The following is an 18,344-nucleotide window of genomic DNA, read 5'->3' as shown; positions in this document are numbered from 1 at the left end:
TCTGTGAAATCTCCAACAGTACGTTGGAATTCAATATATATTCAGACTATTGTCTTAATGGGGACAAATACCTGGTATTCTCAATAACATCTCAACAACTTACAACGGTGTCACTTTGTCACCAAGAGCACATGACCTTTAACCTTTGTGTCGTGTTCGGGTCAAATCTGACCGATTTCCATTTCGATCAATCATAAATATTGTGTTTTACATTTTATTGTCTCAAGGGCTTATGATATCCTCCACACTAGGCATTTGAACATTTACAATTGCTGATCACTACTTTCATTGAATTTTGAGTTGTTTAGTCAACTTTGTAACACCTGTGGTGTTCCCGGTCAAAAATGACCGCCATAGGAAATGAATGGGTTGACCCTAGATTGTGTTCATTCATCAGATAGTACACAACCACAAATCCACCACCACCACCACACGCACACACAAACACACCTACACGCACACACACACACACACACACACACAAACACACCTAAACGCACACACACACACCTACACACACACACGCACGCACGCACATACACGCACGCACACACACACACACTCCACCCCACGTGAACCCCTTTCAGACTGACCATGTGTCCTCTCTTTCCCGTGCTTATGTGCCTGTCCCCCTACGTGAACCACACCTTCCAGACTAAACGTGTAACACTTCAAAGTTACCAATTAGGTGTTTGTTATGGGAACCTGGCTCTTTCCCGGACTAATGTGTCCATCCCCCCACGTGAACCACACTTTCGATACAAAACGTATGATATCTTCTCACAGATCCCCTATATATAGCTTGCTTGTGCATTGCTCTTATTTTACTCTGAACACAATGAGTCGGCGCCCGATCAGACGTTTTTCTGTCAGAGAGGCTCTTGACCTTTTTTTTCAAACTGATGAAGACGGGATTGGAGTTGAACCAGAAATAGAGGAGGATGTTTCAGAAATAGAAGACAACGATCCTGATTTTGATCCAGACCATCATGAGACCGAACAGTCAACATATGGCGAGGAAGAGGCCCCTGAGGAAGAGGCACCTGGGGAAGAGGCCCCTGTGGAAGACACACCTGAGGTGACATTCCAGTCCAAGGATGGCAACTTGCTCTGGTATTCATCCCCCCAGGACAGAGGAGGCAGAACAAGAGGGGAAAATATCATTAGGATGTCACCAGGGCCAACACGGTATGCAACATCTCATGTGGATGACATCAAGTCCAGCTTCCAACTCTTTTTACCAGAGTCCATTGTGGAAATTATACTGGCGATGACAAACCTGGAAGGGGGGCGTGTGTTTGCGGACACATGGAAGGCCTTGGACCAGGTAGACCTCCAGGCCTACATGGGTCTGTTGATTCTAGCAGGAGTACATCGGTCCAACAATGAGGCTACAAAAAGTCTGTGGGATGCAGAGTCAGGGAGGCCTATATTCTGGTCAACTATGTCCCTGCAACAGTTTCATGTCCTCTCAAGAATTATCAGATTTGATGACAGAGCTACACGACCACAATGTGTTCATGTTGATGTTCTGATGTTCTGTGAATTTGGTCTCTGTTTTGATTTTTCTACAATAAATGTTAATTTTGGAATACAACTTTCAATTTCTGTGTCTATTCACTGCAGTTATTCATGTAACCAGTAGTCTGAGACATTGTTTACAGGTTAAAAGGGAGTTAAATACAATTTGGTGACGATCAATGGTTTTTGTGTTAATGTAAGGGCAGTTAAAACAGGCCGGTCAAATTTGACCGGGAGCACCAAAGTAAGGGGGGAGAAACGAACACGACACAAAGGTTAAACAGTAGATGTACAGTAACAGAATGTAGCAAATGTCAGTCTAATTTACAGCAATTCATTGTTATGTTATCGGTTTACAATGTTCATTAAACACGTTTACTGTTGTGTGTGAACATGTGCAAGATGTGCATAGATTTTAAATATGCAGGGTTTTGGTGTTTGAGCTTCATGGAGAAAGATTTTATTGAACCTGTGAAAAAATAAAACAATTCCTTGTAAGTACCCAGTACTTTCCACATAAATGTTAAAAACACTTTCATTTCAAGTACTTAATTAAAATATGTAATGAAATTTTTTTTTAAATACAGTCTTTGAATTTTAAAAACTAAAAAGGAGTACAAACATTTCAGATAGGGTGCAATCTGACACACACACACACACACAGGAGGCACAGAAACACCTGTATCTGTTTTCAATGTTATTTGAATTGGTGGTTGTGTATCAATTTAGCTGTGCGTGTGATTTGAAAATCACTATACTCAGAGTTGTAGGGAAATACAACTATATTGCATGTGGTTCCCCTTCATCTCTTTCTATCCCTACATCCTCACATGTTCCTTTATAATATACAAGCTATGTAAAGCATGTAAATGTAGATTTTCCTTTTTCTGTCTCCCTGCACAGTCTCTTCAGGAGGCAATGATGAGCATGCTGTGGTGTTCAGGGAAGGGCAACGTTATCGATGACTGGTGTCGCTGTGATTCCAGCGCTTTTGGCACAGACGGACTGCCCACCTGTGCCCCACTTCCCCAACCTATGTAAGTAACTTAGAATAACATTACCTCCCTCCAAACACATTACTCTCAAATGGGTTGAGGTAAATACCATCCATCATTTCACTGGCAGAACTCTATCTCCCGCTGCAGTGGTCTTGAGTAATGTGCCACCGGGATGCATGTTCACACTGAGTTGTGTTCCAACCAAGTAGAACAGCTGTGGATGGAGTGGACTTACTGAGTGGACCTGTTCGAGGATCAGGGGGCCACCGGATGAGAGTGACTGCTTTCATTTCTGTCTGAAAAAATGGCAAAAATAAGCACAAAGACATGCAAATCAAATTCAAGTACATGTAAAACAGCAGCAAAGAGATAGAGAACAACCATAAAGAAATGAAAAACATCAACAGAGAAACCAAGCAACCACAGGGGTTGGTTCATGTGTCAACATCGTTACACCAGTCACTGATAAATTCCTCCTGTCCAGTTGGTGGTGTGCTAATCAATGAAATTAGCCACTGTATTGATTGTTTGGAATGAAAGCTGTACAAATGGGCTCCAAAGCCACGTAGCTGCTGCGGATGATCTGTCCACTGTCGGACATAACATATCGGAGGAAGTGGCTATATTTTCTGTTGACAGAGTTGTTTGTGATTTGAGTAGTAGCAGTAACAGTAATGAGACCAGTCTGCTGACAACATCTTTCACTCAGCGTCAAGGCTTTACATCTCCGTCGCTCTGTTGCCAGGCTGAAGCTGTCGTACACCTACGAGCCCAGCAGCTCATTGGTCATCCTGGAGTGGAACCACACGGAGCCACCAATCGGTGTCCGCATCGTTGATTACCTCATCAGCCAGGAGAAGGTGACAGAGAGGACCGACCACTCCAAAGTTGAGACAGGTGCGTGGGCCCAGAATCCCCCATATCATGAGTTTGGCAATTTATGACAAACAAGATCCAGTTAGTGGAAAACTGTGAATGGGTTAATGTTGTTCCTAACCCGAACACTTTCTAATCCTGCACGAGGCTCTGTTGATGATTTTGTGGAGCACTTCGACAGGGGTAATGAGTAAATCAGTTGGCGGTGTTTGTATGGGCAGCTGTTGGCCGGTGTTCATTATTTATGCTGGCTCAATTTGCTAATTTGTCTGCACCATGTGGCCACAAAAGCCTAATTTGTTTTATCTAGTCGACCACCTGGAAGGAATCCTGGCTTAGGGGTGAGAGAGAAGGGATTTCATCAATCTGTAGCTGCACAGTTTACACTAAAGTTTACCACCTGGCATCAACCCCACTATAATGCTGTAAAAGCATTTGTGAATTTTTATCGTTGACATTTTACACTTTAGTTTTGGAGTTTTACAGAAATTAAGTAACAAGCTGTTGTGGCCACAACCTCAAAAGGATACTTGTGGTTAAGACAAAATATTTTATCAACGGAAAAAAGAGTCATTATATTACACAATGGGTTTGGTGGAGGCCTGGGAAGATCTGGGACTTAAACGAAAGAAAGAAAGAAACAATAAGAACTGTGCCACGATGACAGAGGCAGAGAGAGAGAGCTCCTCCTCTCCAGCCTCCCTTAAATCACCCTCCACCTCATCTCATCCCAAGCACCTGAGAAAATGAGAATGGAAAAAAGATATTTGAGATTTACTGCATCTTTCTGAACATTCTAAAAACATCACTGGGATTACCGCAGGCCTATTTCACTTGTAGTTTTCAAGACCTCCACAAGATGGTGTACACCAGTAATAATAATACTGGCATATTAAATTGTAGGATTTGGTTTGTTGATTATACTGAAAACCAACATAATGAGCTGATGTTTTTATTTTATTATAAATAAACATTTTATCTCCTGTAGGTACTGTTCTTGCTATGAGTGTTGCTGGAAATAAGTTGTATATTGTAGCACTGGTCATGACTAATCAGTGATGATGCTATTTAGTAATTCCTTTCTTTTAAAAGCAGCACATTTGATCAGAATCAACAGAAAAGTGTTACAAACTTTTTTTGAAAATGACTCTATTTTACTATTAAATTAAATCCATATCAGAATCAGGTTTTATTGCCAAGTAGGTTTACGCATACAGGGAATTTGTTGTGGCATGTGATTAGCCTAAATATAAGAATATAAATGCAAAACACTACTAAAAGTTCTGTATATAGTGAACAGTAGATATGAGCATTTGTACAGTGTGACCATTATTGGCCAGGGAGAGTTCCAATTTCACAGTAACAGTTGAATAACACGAGAGCAGAACACAGAGACTGATTCAGGCTTTATTAAAATTTGCAAGCGTCAGATGGACTGGGAGACTGTTGAGACGGTGTTAGTGCAGAAAATTGAGTGCCGGAGTCAGACAGAGGAACTGAAGCTACAGAGAGAAAATGACTGGCTGGCAAGAGCAAGGAACAGTATCTTTTATAGAATGGTTGGAAATGCAACTGACTGAGCAAACAGTGTACGATCCGGCAGAGTGTTGAGGGAGGAACCAGGTATTTGTATGTGAGCAAGATGATGGTGATGATGGCAGCTCGTGGTCTGACTCCTAAACACCTGACTCCACTACACACACACAAACAGAGGAAGAGAGACACACTGCAGGTAGACAGAGATGGAGGCCCTGCCATTTTTAACAGTGATGAGGTCCCAGGCCTTAATGATGAGTGGATGGAGGGATAGACTTCAGATGTGTTTCCTCTCATGTCTTGAGTATAATGAAGGACACAGAGAAGAAGCAACAGGAGCAGCAGGGGCGTGTGCAGCACTGTCATCCATAACAGAGCGTCCAGCTTATTTGGCCCGACCTGCATATATGAGCCAGAGCTGGCAAAACAAGGGCAGTTTGTTTTAGCAGTAATGATCCAATCCATAATGGGGACTGTTGCAGCTCCCTGTGAGTACCAAAGTTTGTTGTAGCTTAATGAGAGCATAAACTGTGTTAGTCAGAATAGTGGCGACCATTAATCAATGCAGCACATTCAGAGGAGAGGAGCAGGAGAGTGTTTCCTTTATTACTGTTATTTTGCTATAATAAGTCATGCAGTGTTATGGCTGTGAGGGAGTCTATTTGTTTAAAAAGAACTTGTACCATTAGTTGGACCATTTATTTACATCATCAGTCAGTAATTCAAAGCTTCAGCTGCAGACTTAACACACTGCTAACCTTTCTTGATAAGGAAAGGTTTAAAATAGTGCTTTACTGTGTAAAAATATACAGCTTGTCTCTCACTCTCCTCCCCTCTTGTATTACAAGTACATTTTTTAATGAAGCATATGACTTTGATGATCCATGATCAAAGGATATTTTCTGTTTTCTGCCTCATTTTATCTGAATTCGACTGTGCTGACATGCAGCTGTAAGAACACAGTTATTTATTTAAAAGAATCACAAAGGGCTATTTATAGGTTGAAATGATGACTGTTGTTCAGACTTTCAGTAAGAAATAAGATCCATTTTGATCATTTGTTCTTGAAACATGTGTGGATAGATAATGGTGTGGAATTTATATTAATATTACATTTGCAATTTTTGGGGAGTATGTTACTATGACTGTGGTTTCCTAGTAACTATGGAATTGATTCGTGGCTCGGTGGTTGTGGTTGCCAGTCAGTCAGTCAGAGAGTGGAGCCACACAGCTTTTTTGACCTCTCTACCGAACACACTCTTTTCATTTTTGTCCCTGCGTATCAATGTACCAGTTATTTTTGTGTGAAAAAAAAAGTTTAACTTTTTATCTGAATCAATCTGGAGAGAGTCATTAAAGCCTCAAGCTAAGATGCATTGATTGGAAACCTACAACAGTAAAACATAATGTGGACATCATCTGCTATTCAGATTCTATATGAAATGTTTTCATTTACCAAAACACAAAATTATTAATTAAAACTGGTAAATATTCCCTATTTGATCGGGATAGTGAATAGTTCATATGTTCTTTAGAGGCATTTTTGAATTGAAAGCCTGTGTAAGTTTTGTGCTGCTTTACTGTAGTGGCGCATGTTAGTAATCATCATTATTCATTATGACACAACGTGGCTGGACCTTGTTTTCTTTTTGGACCATGATCCTACGTCTCTTTGCTCTTAGTTTTCATATTCTAGCATATTACATACACTTACTGCAGTGAAATCTGTGTGCTTATTTGATTTAATGCAAATTGATTTGTGAACATCCTGTTATCACAGTAACAATATCATCTTAAACTTGATATTAACCTTCAAGATGAGAAATCAAAAAAAGCCACCCCACATGAACTTATCATATCAGTTACTACACTGCTTTACGTGTACAAATTCCGATATTTCCTACCAAGATTCCCACATGAATCCTCTCGCTTTGGGTTAAGTTTTCAAATTTCCCTGGGTGGGAATCTATAATGTCTATAATGGAAAGAGCAGTGGAACTGCAGCAGCACAAATGAATCTTTAATGCTGGGGAGGCATTTTGACTTGGAACAATGAAATATTGCTTTCATGGCCAAAGTGACCTTTCAGTTTCTGTTTTGAAGTTTTGGAACATTATTTTCTCGCAGTGCCCTTTGAGCACATCGCCTGTGTCAGCCCACAATTACCACTGTGTTCCAGAGCCTTACAAAACAAATGTTTGTCCCGATCCTCTAATCTGTGCTGTCAGAGGGATAAACAGAGAAGATGGAGATGGTGGCCGCTCCACCATCCGGTATGACTCTCTGTGGTTGAGAGAAATATTTTGGAGTTGTGGTGCCTTGATGTAATGTTAACGTAGTTTAAACAAACTTCTTATCGTGCCTCAAAGTCAATCTCTCAGGCATCAGAATAGTACTAGTACTTCATGATCAAAGTTTTAAGTTTTTTGGAAAGAGCTAATCAATATTTAGTTTTTTGATGCAACAGGAACTGCTGCAATCTGAAACACAGATTAAGACATTACTGCTAAAGTAACCCGCTGATGCTATCAGTTGGTGGTTGATACATGCATGCAGCTTTAGAGGACACATAGATGAATATTCCAATCAGATAAACAGACCTACAACCTACGGTCTTGTATCTGAGATAAGATACCGCGGCTATCATTGAATTTGTGGCGATGTTTTTATGGAAATTAGCAATGGTACTTGGAGAGACCCACAGAAACTGCGTCACAGGAATATTCCACTCTCAACTGTTACTGTCATGCTGAGCCTTTCCAGTTCACAGATTCTAAATAAGGCATTGCTTGTTTCCATGGTGTCATGCACTTCAGCCATCCTCATTAAACTAACGGAGATTACTTTCTCGCGCAAGGGGACATTTTTACTATCTCCTCAGCTCTTCTTGCTCCACAAGGATCATTTCTTGAAATTTTCCAGCCAGTTTCATACCTAATCACCAAGCTCGTCCCTGGGCCCTTACTGTATATGCAGATATTATGTTGTGCTTTCATCGCAAAAACAGACCCCGGTCTGTACGTTAATTGCCTCAAAACAGACTCTCAGAGGCAACACTTGCCTGGGAGGTATAATCCATCACTGCAGAATGTGAGTAGAGGATGATTTCATCAGGCTCTTGCCTAAAGCCCCATTATTTCCATTCTGTCACAAGAAATACATGACAGTGCACAGACAATATGTGTGGGTGTGTTTGCTACCCTCTGCCAAGTAAGTGTGATGCTTTGATCAGCAAGTTTCTGAAATGCTCCCATCCTCAGGTATTACACAGCTTACAGTGATAATAAATACAGTATCTTCATCTTTATGATTTAGAGCAGATGTTTCCAAGGTGGGCCTCCCCAGGGGGACTCCTAACAGTTTCAGGGGAGGCCCAGTAATAGAATGTGAAAGGAATACTAACCAGGGTATTGCAGTAGTTATCTAAAGGAAGTCATGTAGAATAGGTTTAATGTGCATGATCTGTTTAAAGAGAGAGTTCAGAGATTTCCCACTTTCCCTGAGTCTCAGTCTAATAACGGCCTTAAGACAGACTTTATGTATTTACTGTGGACTCGCATCATGTCAAACAGCAATATTGGGCTTTCTTTGTGCAACTGTGGAGGGGCCATTGGGATCATATAACATCATCATTGTAGCACAGGCATCAAAGAAGTTAGAACTAAGGAATTAATCTAATATGGGGTGAGGGAGCACTTATTTTCTTCTTTGTCTGTGAGGAGGTCCACAGTCTCCATCTTTGAAAGCCCCTGAAGTAAGAATACATTTTGTAATGGGCTTAAAAATCTCAAGCTTGAGGGTCATTGTTTTTTTTATTTGAGAAATGATCAAAAGTTGAACTAGTTACAGATTTCTTTACAAAAAACTTTGGTGCTGTTTCTCTCCGAACAAAAGAAGAGATTAGCATCTGGTCCAGTCATGACAAAGAGCCTGTGCCTGTTCCTGCAACACACTGATGCTGGCAAGTGAGAGCTTCACATCAGTTCAAGCCTGTTTAAAGTGTGGGGCAGCTGTTCTGACTTTATAACCGTACTGAGATGTTCGATATCTTGCTGTTACTTTGAGAGAGAGTAGGTAGTAAATCAAAGTGTCTCCAATCGGAAGCAATATTTTATGTGAGGAATAAAGTTATAGTTCAGTCACTCTTACACAAAATTCAGACAGTCAGTCAAACGTGGGGGGGAAAGTTTGCATTCAAACTATAATGACCCAATTGAATTGAAAATATGCAGTAGAAGAGCATTAGACAGGCCCTCACTGTAAGCTTGACCCTAACCTGGTCCTGTAACCCCCCGTTCATGGCAAAATAACAATCAAAGGTGAGGCTGTTTGTCATTTTTGTACTATGAAAATGCCTGATAACAGATGTGTTAGCAGCAGCTGAGGAGGAAGTTTTCAACCCTGTCTGACTGCATTTGAATGGATTGTGTCCTGTCAAATTTGTTTTTAGAAAAATTGGCAGCCCCACTTCCAAAAAAATCCATGAAATTGCATTAAATAAACATTGTTTTGACGAGCTCAACAACACAATTATTGAAAGGGGCCTTCACTGTCTCACTGTCGGAGTTTAGGAATGTCAAACAAGATTTGTGTTAATGTAGTTTGACACTTGTGTTGCTTTGACACTGACCATGTAGGCTACAACCTCTAAATAGCCAATTTGTTTGTGATGTATTGGTAAAGTTAAGGGCATGCCAAGATATAAGATATATTTTGTGCAGATTAAAGATCCATGATATCACCAGGATGTGCATGTTAACCAATTAGGATTTTTTTAGTTTTCATACATACTGCTACTACTGGAAACTGTTTAACAGTTCAGAGTTTGAAAAATAAAGTATAGCTGCAAGGGAAGAGAATAAATCCACACTCATTCAGACACTCATTCAGTCACATTAACCCTCAAGAGTAAAGGAGTGCACTCTCCTATAGAGTAAGAAGCGAGAGCTGTACATCCAGAGGAAACCAGACTCTCAAACAGACTACAGTTGAACCCCTTCATCTTTTTTTTACACCCACGTGACACAAAGGAGATAACATATAGGTGACACAACTTACCAAGATCACATTCCATAACTTATGAGTGTTGAAATTGTCAAAACTTTAAACAGCTCCCATTTGCTGCCATTTAGATGCTCCGATGTGTGAAATTGCCAGCCACAGCTCTAATTACACTGAGAGAGAGTCAGTGTGGCTATGCTGCTTTCAAAGAAATGTAGAAACACACACACACATAATGCAACCTACAGTGTTCACGATGCTGTAAGAGCTAACCTTGTCTTAAGCGAGGTGATTGATTACTTCGGAGAAAACACCCTGATCATGTGCACACACACGGCAAAGGTGGTTAGGCTTGGATGTTCTGTTGAGTTACGAGAGAGGAGGCGGGAGAAGGAAAGTGGGGGGGAAAGGACCACCAAGGAAAGAGGAGGAGGGAGGGGAGGAAGACAGAGACATGGGGAAACAGAAAGACAGGAACAGGGCAGAAAAAGATGGAAAGATCTAGAAAGCTGCTCATGTTGTTTGGTTTTGATTTTAGCTGTCAAGTCTTCTGTAACCTCAGAGAGCTAATCTCACATGAGCTGGTGCACAGTTCTCCCCTTGGCCTCTTCCACTCTTCCTCCTCTTGCTTTTTCTTCACCACTCCCTCATCTTCTCTCCTCAAACCATTTCTGACCATCTCTCCTCTGTTCTTATCCCTGCCTCTCCTCCTCCTGTCTTCTGTGCTCTTTTCTTCAGATTTGCCCCCACAATGGCCTCCTCTCTTTTTTTCTTTTGGTACCACATGCTCCCTCTCTCTTGCATTCTTCCTGTTTTAATCTTCTCCTCTTTCAAATGTTCTCCTGTTTACACCTAAAGGCATCACAATAGGGTAAAACATAGGTTAAACTATGTTGTATTCTGTAGAGACTATCCAGTCAGTGAAAATATCTAATAATGTTCCGGCAATTTTATCTGCATAAATAACACCATGTAATGCTTATGCAGGAGTTCTGAGGCCATTTAAGTTGTTTTTCGATGCATCTTCTTACAACAAAAGGAAGATGCCGCCCCCTCACTCTCAATATGTACAGGATGTATGCAGACATTATATTTTGCCGGATAATAAATCAGGAGTCATGAATGATGGCTGTATTGCAGGACCTTCACACCATTTTTAATGATACTTTAATTAGCATTGATGTAACTGTGTAATGTAGTTCAAGTGACAAGAAAATGATCAGTGAGAGCAGCCAAAGCTGCTTTCAGACGTGCACTGGACTCGGCAGTTCCTCAGTATTTTTTTTTTCCGGATTATCTGCTGACTTTCTCCTCCTGGCCTCCAGGCAGAAAACCAGGCCTGACAGACGCAAAAAGAAAAAAAAGATAAGAAGAAAACAAATACCTCCCGGTGAAAAAGTGGTGACACACGTAGAAGACACAGACAAAGATATTTAGAGAATTTGTGGTGATAATAGCTGATGCCAGTTTCTGTGTGTTGTAAGGAAAATTACATGATCTCTGGAGCAGAGCGACTACGTCACTTCCTGCTGTTGCACCCGTCTGCTCCACCTCTCGTCTGAATAATGCAGAGAATTTGCTGCTGTTGTGAACGTGTCTGTGCAGAAAACCTCCTGCTGTGTGAAAGGCAAACTCTGGGTAATCTCTGGACCCAATTCTCCAGACTAGCAGGTAGTGTCCTAAATGGCTATAGACTTGTTTTCTTCATTATCCAATGCGTCTGTCACTGGGATAAATAATGGAGATCTTCTATGGTTCTTCCGTTAGATTAAAGCATGGCAGTTTCATGCTTAGACTAGAGGTGTGCTGCTTCACTAGCCTCACGATTCAATTACGATTGAGCAGTCAACGATTCGATTCACAAGGATGCCTCTCGATGCATTTCAATGTATCACAATCATAATTTTCTTTTACTGCACATGGCTGCTTTTTCATTACTTAATACAATCAGTCAAACATGAACTTCATTTTTATTTAGAAAGGGCTTTAGAAAGTATTCTAGACTGTGATTGTTATTGCAATTGTGCCATAATTTACAAAATAATGTTTTCAATTCAAATATCAGACAGTAAGTCTAAGACAGTGGTCAGTGCTCTCCACACTGATTTGACATCGTGTGCTACTCCTAAGACTTAAAACTCTAATTATAGCCTTTATTGTATCAAGGTGGCTTCACCTGGCCCCCCTTAGCAGCGCCACTGCATTGAGGCGCCTTATATTACATTATATTTAGCTGAGGCTTTTATCCAAAGTGTCTTACAATGAGTTTGTGAGGGAACAAACCCAACAACCACAATCAAGTACTCTGCAGGTCATCAAATGACTCTGCTCCTGTTTCCGAATCATCCCTCTAAGAAGTGATCTTTTAAAAAGCCTGCTGAAGTCATATTCATGTTCCTGGATAAACGGGGCATCGCTTCTTCTGCAACAAAGAAGCTAAATCACTGTGCTGTGTCTCAAAATCTCCAGAACGTTCTGCTCACTTTTACACTGATGTCCTGACTTTGTGCACTGCGTTACGTTACATGTGTCTCATAAACTCTTGAGCGAATGATGGTGTTTATTGCCAAAGTGTAAAGTGAGCACAGGTCGGGGGGAGGTAGGAGGAAACAGACTCTAACACAGGATGACCATATGTCCGTCTGTCTGATCCTGAAGCAGTGCTGGTTATAATTATGCAGCAGCGGGGGGATCCCTAAGACAATGAACATAGCGGAAAACATGAATCAATTATGTTCAGTCAGTCGTCCAAGTCCACATCAGGATGCATCTAAGACTCAAGATATTTCCACACCTCTAGTACACATGGCCAACTTTTAAGCTAACATGCCATCATAGCTATCAATAAAATGCTCGAGAGAGAAGTGGATGCCACCAGGTTCTTCCAAACACAGCCAGAGACAAACAGATCCCTTTTCAGCATCTTTATTATCTCTAACATAAATTCCCAAAACTCTTAACTTAAATTGCCAGCAATTTCTGCTGGTTTCTAGCTTTGCAGCTTGGCTCTGTCCAGTCTCTTTCCACGTCTCTCTGTGTTCCTCCCATGTGCTGCTGCCTTTTGAACCAGAGGATCAATCAGCAAACAGACCTCAGCCGCACTGATCAATCCTCTGGTACAGGTGGAGGTGCTCTCTGTGTTTATCCACAACCAGATTAATTCACCGGGTTCGCCAGCTGCCTCTGCCTCTGCTCTCACACTAATGTGCTTTGATTGGCCAGTGTCTGCGCTTGACTGTTTGTTTGAAAATAATTCAGCAACGCAACGGAATCACAATGCAGCTCTGCAATGCATGACATCGCTCCCATTGAAAGTGAATGAGCAGAGTTTTGTGTGACACATTTATTGCATACATGTGAGTCCAATGTTAGTGATATTATCCTTCCTGCTCCTCTACCACACACATGGCTGCTGTGGGTGGTAGAGGGGAAAGAAGAAAGTTACATTTCTAAAGACTGCTAAATGAAGGTAGAATCTTCTCATTCAATTTTAACTAATTGTTCTCTCTAGGATTTGCACGGTAACCCAGATTAAATTATTAGTTTTTACACCTGTACCGCTGCTATCGGAAACTGTTTGATGCTACGTCAATATCTAAATTAATATTTCTTCCCGGTATTTAATCCCCAAATGGCTTGCATGATAAATTCCAGGAGGACAGTGAAACCAGATCATCTATTTACGGGAAAAGATCTGAACAGACATGACTGATCATCTGTGAAGAAATGAAAAAAAAAGAAGTACAAATATCTGCCCTTTACTTTCTCTGAAGGCTCATCAGAAACAGATGTTAGAATATTCCAATTTCTACCAAACAACCTTTTTTTATTAATGTACAGAGAATATATATAAATATAGAATATCATATTCATTAACGGCTGCATCTCTTATGTGTGTGGTTATGTAATGTTAGATGTAACAACATACAGTACATACAGCTGATGATTATGGCATCCAGCTTAGATCTGGAGCTGACAACAGCTTGTTTGTGTAGTAATCTCTTCCTTAACAAGCTTCAGGCACACAAGGTGAGATCATACTGTTAGCGCACACATACACACACGCATATGCGCAGTCCCCAGCAGATGTGTGGAAGCTTCATGAATAGGAAGTCTGCTTTAAGTCAGGCCACCACTCGGCTGGACCAGACTCACTGTGAAAACAAACATCCCTTGAGCTGTGAGCAATACAATGATGTAACAGCTTTAATCACCTGGCGAGGGCAAGGTTTGCTCAAGGGTCAGTGGAACAAGGGATCCAATCAATAAACACATTACTCACCTATCTACATCACGCACACCGACACCAAGGGTGACCGAAATGTGTGTGTCCCCCCAAACCTAAACCAGGCTGAGCTTCCTCTCAGGACCAGTCACTTCCTCTGAGTTGCCACTGCATGACCCTCCCCACCTGCTTCCTCTTTACTGTAGTGAGCACAACACTACAGTATGTCATCTTGGTTCTATCCAATACAGGCTATAAAAAAGCCCGTGAAAATAAACTTGAATAAAAAAATTGCCAACAGCATTTAATTTGTTTTACCTATATTAGTGATGTTTGGATCACATCACTCACCACACCACTTTCCCCTAATTTTCTGGGTCCAGGTTGCAAACAAAGCAACAATGGAGAGGATCCTGGAACTAGACTCACCCGCTCCACTTGTCAAATCCTGAACACCCCCCCAGCATGTTTTGAAGTATCCAGGAAGGTCTACATGTCAGTGCAACTATCGGAAATTATGATGATGCATGCGTTGCGACCACCAGCCGCTCTGTGATTCTCCAGAATGTCCAGATGGCCCCTGCTAAAGGTGCTCCTAGAACCTCTGTACTCACGAGCTTATTTATTCAACCCTATGGTTGTAATTGTAGGAGAGACTTTCAGGATCAACCTTACACAACATTGACAGAACTCTGGAAAATTGAAGCTGTCTCGTAGTCAATCATTCCCACAGGGTTGCAACTTACTTTCAACACAGTGGTGTTAGTCCACAATTTTACACGAACCGTACAATGGCCTCAGACTTGGAGGTGCTGACCCTCCCGACTACTGCATATACCAAACTTGTCCCGCCATGCAAGTACTGTATGGAACCTCTGAATTGAGACCCAGTTAATTTTGACTCAGTTTTGTTTATGATACTCAATGATTGATTAAAACCTGACATACTTATTGAGTAAACTAATTATTAATATTCTATAAATGTAGAATGCTGACCAACTGTCGTATGTGAGATGTTAGTTATTCAGCCCTTCTCTTTCCGCCTTAATTCCGCCTTGTTGTAAGCAAACATGGTAAACAGTGGGACAGATGGCATCCCTTGGAAACCACCAGTTATTTTGTTCTATAAAATGAGAATGAGCTTGCATGCTGGCCGTGTCTAAACTGGCATATAACCACAATTCAGCACAGGCATGTGGACATTGACTTGCAATATTTACTGTAAATATTTACAGTATTTACTGTATATCAGTTCAACTGTGCAGTTTTCACAGATTTTGAAGTCAAGGAGTCTGATATCCAATTTTACTAAAATCAATAGGTTAAGTAGTCATTAGGACCATCTCTACTGCTCATCCAACTTACCAAAGGTGGTCAGAAGTTGACAGCTCTGCATTTCTCTTTACACAAGTGTCCAAGATACAGATACTCCAGATGTTTTATTATGACTGCAAACGTGGTCATCATCATCATCATCATCAATGTTTGGCCTGGTGTTCTACTGCTACACTCACGAAACATGTTGGTTAGCACATCATAGTGCAGTTCAATAAGAAAATACCACTAGATTTTAAGATGCCAGACAGATCCAGGTTTCTCGATCTCTACAGACAGGAGCATTGATGTCTCCCTGTGAAGTTTCAAATTGGAGTGCTCTCCAGAACCCCACCAAGGGTTTCCAAGAAGGCTGGCTTCTTGGAAAGTTGTTCAGTACATAAACAGCTGGGAATCCAAACTTTCCTGTCTGCCACAGGTATTGCTGGGGGTGATCTTTCCTCTTGTACTTGACTGTAAAAATCAGTATATCATATAGCCAGTCTGATAATTCTCTCACCACATGGTGTCCTTGGACAAATCCATAAATCCATAAAGAAACCACTGTGCCTATCATGGAGTTCAGGACCAGTCCAGAACCAGTGCCATGCTTACAGGTGTCCTGACAGTATGAGGTCAGAAATGCACATGCTCCTTTCCCAGGAAAAACATTCCATGTTTCAAATAGTCGGGATTTAGTCCAATAACCAAAATGCTTCTGCCAACTTTCACCTGCAAGCAACCTCACTACGTTTGTCTCTGTGACCAGGCACTAATTTACCATGACAGACTCAACCACAGGTTGTTTCTCTCAACACAGCGCTGTAGGAAACTAGTAATGATATTACATGACGGGAAATTTTGATACAGGGTTATTTGTTTCTTTTGTGTGTAGACTTCATCAACTCAAAGATGCCTACACTGTATTGTACAGTATGATTTACATATGTCACATCTTTTTCAAGCCATCTTTTTTTAAATGTTTTAGGTGATTTACGTCTTAATTACTTTACTTAGAAAGTTAATCACATTTATAATTTACTAAATAATATAAATTATACTAACTTAACATTTGAATGTTTATTCATCGATACAATACACAAATTAGAATCTACAGTCATTTCCGATGGCAGCTTTGAACTGCCCATTACAGAGGGGCCATTAGGCTAAAACCAAGTTGAAGAAGATAAATGTTTTTTGTTTATGTCAGAGGCTAAAGTGCAGTCTGTCTGGAATGCTGTCAGGGAATAATTGGTTAACACTTCAGCACTAACATTTCTGATTCATACCCAGCCTGCTCCCTCTTCTTCTCTATTTTGAGCGGTTATCCTTCTTGTTAATACCACATGCAACACTGTCTGTTGCCCTATGCAGAACACCCACTTACAGTACATGCAAATGGACAGTAGAGAGCACTGTGATTGTTCTGATAAATTAGTCTTTTTGTTGCATTTGCTCTCAGTTGCTACAGTATATGAATGGAGCCTAGTTACTGAGCTATAACTGTTGCAGTGTTAAGTCCTCACAACCTCAAAACCAATTGCAACCAATTTTATTTTATACATTACCAATGATCCAGTCTATGAAGAACGGATGCTGAAGCACTTTCATTGTTGTCAGTGCTGCAATATAAACCAGGTGTTCCAATAGTGTGTGAGAATGGTGAGCTACTAGGCTACCTTGCAACTGCTGCTGACACTGACTTCTGTATTTTCACTGAATGCATAAGTGCACAAATTTTGAGTCATACAAAATATTGCTCAAATACAAATATGAGTTTATAAGATTAGATTTTATAGAATATTTGAGCAAACATTGGATAAAACATTAAAAACAATGACCAAAGACTTGTAGTAGGATGTCACTCAGGCGTTCCACTACTTTGGTCCGGAACAAAGTAATTTGACATTCTGCACAGATTCAAGGATAAATGATGAATGGTGATAATTTTGGTAATCCCTTGACTTTAACTATTATCAGGTTTGCACTTCCATCTGTCCAATCCAATACTTTGCTGACATTGTATGAGATGAGCTGACATAATATTGAGCTCAAAACATTATTGTGCAGCACAACCGCAAAAGCTGCTGGTCTTGCTGTAAACTTTTGATCTGAAATAATCATAGTCTGAACTTGAAACAAACAAATGGAAATACCATTTTACAACAGCAAGGACAGCAATGCATGGGCTCCCACTGGTGTGGATTGAAAAGCAATCCCTGACAGTAGAACGAGACACTGGATTTCAAAACAAAATTGATAAACCTACAAAGCAAAGGACCAGTGGTGATTATAGCTGCTAGCCTCAAGGAGAGATAAGGAGCGGGTCACAGAGGTCTAGTAAGAGGATTTCTATTTTGCTCCATGAACCATATTTCTTTCATTTTCTTATTTGTTGTCCTTTGATCCACCCAACGTTGCCAGATATTACATTAGCAGATATTGCACAGCTCTAATGTATAAAGCACCAAAAGGCTGTCCACAATGCGTTTATATATGCTGAACTTCCTACACCCTGTAAACAGACTTTGATGTATATTGGCGCACTAAACCCTTTGACATGCCGATAGTCATTTTAAGATGGCTAAATGTGGAAAGAGTTGCACTGCGTCTGTGCTCTATTACATGACAAGTAATAGTACAAAAATGCAAGTAAAGAGAGAACTATCTTTCATCGTACAGTGATTACTGGTCAGCGAAAAATCAAGGAGAGAGATCCAAGAGATCTGGAGTCCAGAGGTTTTCAAGTTGTCCCTAACAGAAAGAAAGAATGGGTTGTTAACAGTAAGAAACAAAGGGGTATAATCAGCAACAAACCTTTATGTAAACGCCATCCTCTGTTAAATGAATCAATATCCACGAGATTAGCCGTC

At 40.7% G+C, this 18,344-nt stretch overlaps 1 protein-coding gene across 12 annotated transcripts in view; it reads left to right on the top strand.

The window, feature by feature from the left end:
• Positions 1-18,344, top strand: part of astn1 (astrotactin 1) — a 389,228-nt gene that overhangs the window by 340,606 nt on the left and 30,278 nt on the right. For all 12 annotated transcript variants that reach the window (XM_069511745.1, XM_069511741.1, XM_069511748.1 and 9 more), the window contains 2 exons: positions 2,425-2,558; positions 3,265-3,416. In XM_069511745.1, coding sequence (XP_069367846.1) covers positions 2,425-2,558; positions 3,265-3,416 — 286 coding nt within the window. The remainder of the gene's footprint in view (positions 1-2,424; positions 2,559-3,264; positions 3,417-18,344) is intronic.

This window comes from Paralichthys olivaceus, chromosome 16 (genome assembly GCF_024713975.1).
Source record: "Paralichthys olivaceus isolate ysfri-2021 chromosome 16, ASM2471397v2, whole genome shotgun sequence".
Classification (NCBI taxonomy): domain Eukaryota; kingdom Metazoa; phylum Chordata; class Actinopteri; order Pleuronectiformes; family Paralichthyidae; genus Paralichthys; species Paralichthys olivaceus.
Note: the sequence above shows the minus strand (reverse complement) of the source record. Positions and strands in the feature narration are given on the sequence as shown.